Here is an 8,370-nt window from a genome sequence, read left to right as displayed (position 1 = left end):
AGCTCAAGTTTTGTAATATGTATGAGATAATTAAAAACCTAAGGACTAAAACTATAAAAACAAGGGGTGTGAATGTGCTAGTTATGGCAGTCGGCGGAGCGCAGACTCCCCTGCCGTCCAGCGCTGTTCTTTGCTCCTATCCTACTTGCTACAATTAATAAATTTTAATTGGATTATAGTCCGTTGTGGTCTCAATTTATAACAGCTGCTACCACCATGAGATGGTGGAGAAGTAGGACAACTAGCAGAATGACAGTGCAGGACTGCAGGAGAGCTGATTTCCATTAGCTGAGGATCTGCTTGGGCTGTCCTGCAGGAAAAAGCTCAAGGTGAGTCCTTCCTGGATCTTCAGGGACAACAGCCTCAAAGCCCTGGAAGAAGCCAGTCCTATGTGCAGTGAGTAGAAGCCAAGCGACTGCACAAGGAGTCGAGCAGGGCCTGGCAAGAGGTCAGCGTAGATTAACAGGGACCCCCCTGACTCAGGAGGTCCAACATCAGAAGGAAGTGCAGGGAGGCTGGAGGGGGAACAGCCTGCCCAGGAGCAGACAGACACCTGGCCTGTGGGTGCGGGGATGGAGCCAGCAAAGCCAGAGCTCAGCAGTGGCTGGAAATGACCATGCGTGGGGAGGGCACCCAGAAGGGCTTCTCTAAATGTGTTGTCAGCACAAGGAAGGCAGCTGAGGGAACCCTGGGCCAGTGGCCAGTGGATCAGGGGGCAGAGTGACAAAGCCAGTGTAAATACAGCAATTCCTCAGAACCAAGAATTTCCCTTGAGAGTCGTGCCACACAGCAGGACTGTGACCGAGCTGCCAGAGCACTCAGCCCTTTACACTGAGCCAGGGGCTCAGAAGGAGAGTGTGGGAGTGGAAAGAGAGCAGCTCTGGGAAGACCAAGTGCTGCTGCTGCCTGGCAGTGCTGCTGTGCTGAGACTCTTTTCCCCTTGCCCTCTGCACAGAGTCAATACCCTGCAGCTTCACCAAGATCTCAGAGGAAGGATCTCGGCAAACAAGTCACTGAAGGGTCCTTTATTGTGTTGAAATACAGAGAGAGCACTGCGCCTCATTTACACAGCCTCGGGGTCAAATTCTACAGGTAGACAGTGAATTAGAAGTGGGATGAATAATAAACTTTCATTGTGCACATTATCACTTGAAAAATAAAGAAAACACCACTGCCACCACAATGAAGAATCTGAGAAGACAGGTTGGACCTGTAATGAGTTACATTACGAATGCTCTGCAAAAGAAAACAATCAGTTAATTGCTTCTGAAAAGCACCCGTTCATCATTTTCCTCAGGGCATCCTTGATCTCCTGGTTCCTCATGCTGTAGAGGAGGGGGTTCACTGCTGGAGGCACCACCGAGTACACAACTGCCATCACCAGATTGAGGGATGGGGAGGAGATGGAGGGGGGCTTCAAGTAGGCAAACACTGCAGTGCTGATAAACAGGGAGACCACGGCCAGGTGAGGGAGGCACGTGGAAAAGGCTTTGTGGCGTCCCTGCTCAGAGGGGATCCTCAGCACGGCCCTGAAGATCTGCACATAGGAGAAAAGAATGAAAACAAAACAACCAAAGGCTAAACAGGCACTAAGCACAAGAAGCCCAACTTCCCTGAGGTAGGAGCGTGAGCAGGAGAGCTTGAGGATGTGGGGGATTTCACAGAAGAACTGGCCCACAACATTGCCCTGACAGAGCGCTAGTGAAAATGTATTGGCCGTGTGCAGCACAGCATTGAGAAACCCACTGCCCCAGGCAGCTGCTGCCATGTGGACACAAGCTCTGCTGCCCAGGAGGGTCCCGTAGTGCAGGGGTTGGCAGATGGCAACGTAGCGGTCATAGGCCATGATGGTGAGGAGATAGAACTCTGCTGAGATCAAAAAGGCAAAGAAAAAGACCTGTGCAGCACATCCCCAGTAGGAGATGGCCCTGGTGTCGCACAGGGAATTGGCCATGGATTTGGGGACAGTGGTGGAGATGGAGCCCAGGTCGAGGAGGGAGAGGTTGAGGAGGAAGAAGTACATGGGGGTGTGGAGGCGGTGGTCGCAGGCTACAGCGGTGATGATGAGGCCATTGCCCAGGAGGGCAGCCAGGTAGATGCCCAGGAAGAGCCAGAAGTGCACGAGCTGCAGCTGCCGTGTGTCTGCAAATGCCAGGAGGAGGAACTCGGTGATGGAGCTGCTGTTGGACATTCGCTTCTTCTGGGCATGGGGCACTGTTCAAGAGGGTAAAGACAGTGACAAGTTAGAAGAGACTTCTCTGAGCTAAACCTAATGCATTTCTCATAGAAACACCACTGAAGCTGCCTCTCCTATTTCAGAAAGACCTTTGGCAGGTCCCTTTCTTGAGACATATGCTTGGTGCTGGCTGAGGGTGCCACTGGGAGCAGCGGGCTCTGCTGTGGGCTACAGGGGAGTCAGTTCTGCCCTACAGCAGAAGGTAAATAGGCACATTGGCTGATACACAGATAAAATCCTTTGTTATATCACAGAGCTTTTCAGCATTTTCACTCTCAATTCAGGCAACAGCAGAGAAGATCCAAGGAGATTTTGTGTTGTGTATTTTGTTCTAGTTTCCCACCCTCACTTAAGGAGGGCTTTTGGCAGGGAAAGAAGCAAATGTCTTAAAGATGGGGTGTCCTGAAAGGAGAGTTTTGTCATTTGTATCACTGCGAGCCTGGGAATTAGGAGGGGATTGAGACACTTTAATCCCATGGACAAATCTGCATGGCAAGACAACACGCTTGGTCTGTGAAGTGCACCTGAATCCCACGCCCCCACATCAGTCCAGTGATAAAAAGAGGAGCGGAGGCAGGAGGAAGAAAATGCACAAATGCTACACTGCTGCTGCCAATGGAGGCAGGACAGGGACAGATGGTAGAGCATTTGATATTTTCTTCTCTTCAGGGCTGAAGCCACGGAGAAGGTGACTGAGTCCCCATGGTTGTAAGGGCAGAGGCTCTGCTGGGTGGGACAAAAGACCATGGTTTTTCCCCACTGAGGGCAGGGAGGTGCCTGAATCCCCCCTCTCATGTCATTTCTGGAAGCAGTTCTGTCTCACTCCCTGCCCCTGTCTCTGCTGCCTGGACCTGTCCCTGTCAGCAGCTGCTTCTCTGTCCCCTTGTCTCCTCCCTGTCCCTGCTCACAGACCCCATCCCACTGGCTGTGTGCTCAGCTCTGCCCTGCAGACCCCTCCTGGCAGCCGGGCAGTGTCCAGGGGCATCTCTGTGTGTGCAGGGGCTAAGGAGCACCTCAGACAAGTCCAAAGGACAACTGGGGTCTCGGTGCCTTCTCCAGAGGCGACAAATAAATTTTAGTCTTATACTGCCCACCCGCACACCAAGATGATAAAAACTGAAAGCAAAAACTCCTTACCTTTCAGGAGAATGCTGCTTTAATGTTGCTTTTGAAAGTCCCCCTCGGAAATGCCCAGGGCTATGCTGGAGCGCTGAGCAAACCTGACCCACGCAGCACCCTCTTGACAGCAGAAGCATCCTGCTCTGCCCTTCCAGGGGTCGTTTCTTTCACCCACACCTTCTCCCCACGCTGTCATGGGGAGCTCCCTGCGCAGGCTGAGTGCTGACCCTGGCAGGCAGCAAAGTCCCTGCTCCACCACTCAGCCCCTGAAACACCAGGACCCTGCTCTGAAGGACAGCCCTGGGCACCCCTGCATGCACACCCGGCTTCACAGCCCTGCAGCTGGTGCCAGGAGAAGGCAGCCCTCATGCCCTGTCCCTCTGACAGGGCAGCAGGGAAGCCCTGCTCTGGAGCACACCCTTCTCCTCTGCGCCAGAGAAATGAAGAGATTCCCCCTGCCAGATCCCACACACTGTCAGCTGTGCCAGTGTTCGGAGATCCCTGCAGGAACTGAAGCTCTATTGCCCTGCACTCACAGACTCACCGTGCAGAGGGCTGTGAAGATTTCTCCCGCAGTGAGCTCTCAGCATCCTCCCACTCCACGCTGCCTTTAAGCTCTCTCTGCCTTGCAGGTCTCCTCTCGATGCCTGCAGGCAGTGCCCCCAGCCCTGCTCCTGGGCAGAGCTGTCTCTCTGCAGCGCTGCCTGCTTGCCAGGAGCTCCCTCTGTCCCAGGAGCCCAGCCCAGCTCAGCAGCAGAGGACCAGCCCATGGTGACAATTTTCCTTCCCTCTCTGGGCTCCCTCCAGGTGTCCCTGGGCCTCCAGGGGAACCTGCTGGGAAACAGGCTGAAGCAATCACTGATGTTCCCTCCCGCACCTGGGGAGAGACACTGCTTTCCAGCAGGGTCATTGCTCTGCTGAGAGACAGACTTGGGTCCAAGAATCAACTTTTCTGAGAATGATAGAATCACTGAGGTTGGAAAAGACCCTTAAGATCACCAAGTCCAACCGTGAACCTAACACTAGCAAGTCCACCACTAAACCATGTCCCTAAACACCGTGTCTTTTAAATACCTCCACGTAGGGCCATTGAACCACTTCCCTGGGCAGCCTCTTTCTTGTGCCATCATTGGGCAGGACACGCAGACACTGACAGGCAGGGATCTTGTTAACCCCTTCTGAGGGAAGGGAGTCAGCTGAGTCCATGGAGGCATCTCATGCTGGGATTGTAGTCCTGGGGCTGGAAGGGGACTCAGCTCCCTCCCATGCCCACCACAAACCCACAGGAGCTGGGATTCCTCCTGCCTCAGTGCAGGTCTGCATTAAAGAGGCACCTACATGTCAGCTCCTTGTGTCAGCTCCTTGTCTCAGCTCCCACGCTAACTAATGGTGATGGAGGCCAGGAGTGAGGTGTTCATATGCAAATGTCTGGTGACATTGGAGGTGCCAGAGGTGGTCAGAGAGGTGTGCAGGTAATAGAGACAGATCAAGGATATGTGCATGCAGATGTAGAGACAGGACAACATCTGAGCGCCTCTTCTTGGTGGCTCCTGGGAATTTCCTTTGGCCAACTGAAATGACAGCTGATGCCAAATTAAAGGCAGTGGAACCTGTCCCTCCTCATGATGTTCAGGGTGGCCTATGGAGCTATTCCTCCGATGGAATGGAGTCATGTGCCATAGGGAGAGCTCTTCTTCATCGTTTTGCATTTACTAGATCTTGGTGACAATATTGGCTGTTGTCTCATGTTCAGCCCCACATTGGGTTACAGAATTAATGAAATTAAAGAACTTAAGTTTTTGGACATGAAGAAGTGCTGTGGTACAATCGGCCACCCTGAGGGTGTCTGGATCAGCAAAAGGCTTTGTGTTACAAGAAAGGAACACCAAATTCATGGCACCAAATGAACTCCTGGAGACTTGCAGAAGCACTCAGACCTCCAAGAGCACAGAGGTGCTTCAGAGAGGTCCTCCCCTCACACATCTTGAGGTGTTTCCTCCACTGGTCGTTCTCGTATCTATGAATGGAGAAACATGGTCATTACCTGAGGAAAGCCTTGAGAGCTGCTTAACTTTTCAGTAGTGATTAGGCAGTGATTGGAGGTGTGTAGTGATGTGAGAGAGGGTGGAGGAAAGTCAGTGAGAATCCAAGTGATGGTTCAGGGCTTTAGCAGATCCTTACAACCATGCCTGAGCCCAGCAATGGAAAGCAGTTGATGTCTGTAGGTGGAGGAGGAGTAGGTGTGCCCTGGGAGTGTGGCTGCAGGACCCTGCACAAACCAGGGGTTACATGAGAATGTTCCATCAGGGGAACATGCCTCAGCCTGGCAGATGGGGAGTGCCCATTGCTGGGGGTGGCTGAACACTGCTCCTCATGGCCCGTGAGCCGACCTTCCTGTCCTCCTCTCCTTCACTACCCACACTTGCCTGGAATTCAGGAAACATCCATGAGCCTGGAGAATGCATGAACCTCCTGGAGTGAGGTCTCATTACTGCAGGGGAAGTGAGAACGTTTTGGGAGACACGAGTGAGTGCAGGGAGAGAGATGGCTTTGTCAGTCTTGGCCCGCAGTGTGGCCTCCAACACCCCCAGAATCTTGGGGTTTTTTTCTGCCTTCCACTTCTTTAGGGGCTTGTTCATGCTTTCAGTATCTGCATTATCCTGCCCAAAGAGCTACAGAGCCACCAGTGACATCAGAAGCTGCTGCACGAACAAGTTACATGCTCCAGCTCTATAAGCTACTCAGCCACTAGTGACATCATAAGCACCTGCACAGCAGGAGTGTCCTCACTGCCAACACCCCAGCTTCTTCCCCTCCATCTCCAGCTCTGTTTGCCATCACCTGGGCCGTGTCACCTACTCAATCACATGTGACATAAGCACCTGTGATACCGGAAAGCCAGTCGAAGAACTTCTCTAAGAGTTGTTTTGGAGTTTTAGAAAGCAGGCATTCTTTATTGCAGTGCTGGATGCACGGGGGATAATTCCCCCTAGCGTGCATGCCACAGCTTTAGCACAAACAGGTTACACAGAATAACTAATTGCATATTAATCAGATCAGTATATATATACATAAAAATGATTGCAACTGACTATCTTGGTACTGCCTACATTCGATCATGCACAATGAAGGATCCATTTGAGTTGAAGGGCTGCTTTTGCGACCACCGACCCGTTTGAAGTTCTTGCTGGCTGTCCTTGAAGTCTTTATTCTTGTCCTTGTTCTTTGATCTTGAAGCTTTACGCAGCTTCAATCACATGTGGTCAGTTTCAGCATTGTTCTCATCTAGCGTACAGGAACATCTAGTAGTAAGAGCAAAGAACTGCAAAACTTATGAATAATTACTAGTTAATTGCTTGGCTATACTTTTGTCTATTGTTTCAATCATAGTGTAATGAACGGGTTAACTTTGTTCATAAAATCGAGAAGGGGGAAGAGACATATTGAGAGTTAACATATGCCTTGTATAAATAACAAGACTTGCTTAAATGATGCGTAAAGGTCACGGGAAGAGGCCAATGGCTATAACTTACTAGATAAGGGGGAAAAAAGTAATGGCTATGACTCACTAGATAAGGAGAGGAAGGACAACAGCTGCAATTGCCAAGACTGTATTTCTCCACATCAAAAGACATTCTACATCAAAGGACACTCATCCTTGAGAAGATCTACCAAATCTGCATAGTAACAGACCTGCACAAGTGAAGAAAGAAGAAGCAGGACAAGGCGGAGACTTACAAGAAAGGGGTACATGAAATGTATATAAGGAATGTAACTGTAACCTAAAGTTGCGAGCTTGTGGCGGAGCATTGCCTCCCCGGCTGCCCAGCGCTGTTTTGCTCTCTTATCGCTTGCTAATAAATTCGATTTTTTTATCCAATACAAATTGGCTCCTCCAATTTGTCACGAGCGTTTATAACAAATTTGGTGCCGTGACTCAGATCCAGGTTCTTTGGTGCAGAACCTCGCAAGCGGGGAGGCGACCTATCCTTGGATAGCCCCATCTTGAGGAGGTGTCGTCGCCACACCCTGGACCCGCGAACCCCTTTAAATTACGATAACTGAGCAAAAGAACCTGCAGGACCCCTTAAATTTTGTGCACGAAGACCAAGTGGAGACCCAGGAGCGGGTGAGTATATAAAGTGTGAGCCGTTTGGTTGGGGTGGTTATCCCGAGGTGCGACTGTGTGAGAGGTCTCTCTGAGATCACACGAGTGCGGACCCTCCAGTAGTGCAGTTCTCGTAGCCCGCGAGGGAGCGAGTCACGACCGAGGGGAAGTGAGTGTGTGTGTGGATAAGGGCACCTTGGAAGATGGGACAGAGGAAAAGCAAGCCCTCTGGACCCATAAAAATAAGGAAGAAAAATAAGTTACCAAACATACCCCCTGATAGTCCCTTAGGCCTGATGATAAGATATTGGGACAGTTCACGAAAGAGAAAGGATAAGTCTAAGGAAAAGATGACTAATTATTGTATTGAGATTTGGGGTGAGAAACCTCTCAACAATCCTCATGTACTCTGGCCCGTGTTCGGGTCCTCTAAGGATTGGGTGTGTCAACAATTAAACATGTGGATAAACAATAAGAGACCACCAGCCAGCCCAGAGGAGAGTGAATATGCTACAAGCAAAGAATTTATTTTTTTGAGCTCCCTGGCCGGCTGCAGCAGTTTATTTTACCCGTAATTCTGCGCGCGAAGATCCGAACGAAGACGAGGGAGTCGTGAGTATTTAAAGGAGTATACCGTTCGGTTGGGTGGGATTCGGTTGCCTGTGTGTGTAAGAGTGTGTGTGCGTGTGTGTGTGACGGAACTTAGTTCCGAAGCAATTGTGGAGGTCTTCTAACCGCGGTTCCAATCTCCCGCGAGGGACTTGGCCGGTGAAGGACCGAAGCGATTCCTATAGGATTCGTGGGTGGGTGACAGGTCCTAAAGCCCCTACAAGACACTCTTACCGGTGACCAAGGGCTGTAGGAATTGCCACAGTAAAATTCCTAGATGGGTCAAACAAAGTCGAAA

At 50.9% G+C, this 8,370-nt stretch overlaps 1 protein-coding gene across 1 annotated transcript; it reads right to left on the bottom strand.

Annotated features, from left to right (window-relative positions):
- Positions 1-1,252: 1,252 nt before the first annotated feature.
- LOC142025869 (olfactory receptor 14J1-like) lies at positions 1,253-7,709 on the bottom strand. Its single transcript, XM_075018554.1, has 2 exons — positions 7,698-7,709; positions 1,253-2,263 (listed from the first exon to the last, which is right to left on the bottom strand). Exon 2 carries the CDS (start codon positions 2,189-2,191, stop codon positions 1,253-1,255), a length of 939 nt encoding a protein of 312 aa, XP_074874655.1. The 5' UTR covers positions 2,192-2,263; positions 7,698-7,709.
- Positions 7,710-8,370: the final 661 nt, after the last annotated feature.

Source organism: Buteo buteo, chromosome 30 (assembly GCF_964188355.1).
Source record: "Buteo buteo chromosome 30, bButBut1.hap1.1, whole genome shotgun sequence".
In the NCBI taxonomy this organism is placed as follows: domain Eukaryota; kingdom Metazoa; phylum Chordata; class Aves; order Accipitriformes; family Accipitridae; genus Buteo; species Buteo buteo.
The sequence above is the reverse complement of the archived record's forward strand: the minus strand, read 5'-3'. Positions and strand labels throughout refer to the sequence as shown.

What these genes read in the sequence shown, in the direction of transcription:
- LOC142025869 (XM_075018554.1), bottom strand. Translation starts at nt 2,191, where the DNA reads ATGTCCAACAGCAGCTCCATCACCGAGTTCCTCCTCCTGGCATTTGCA.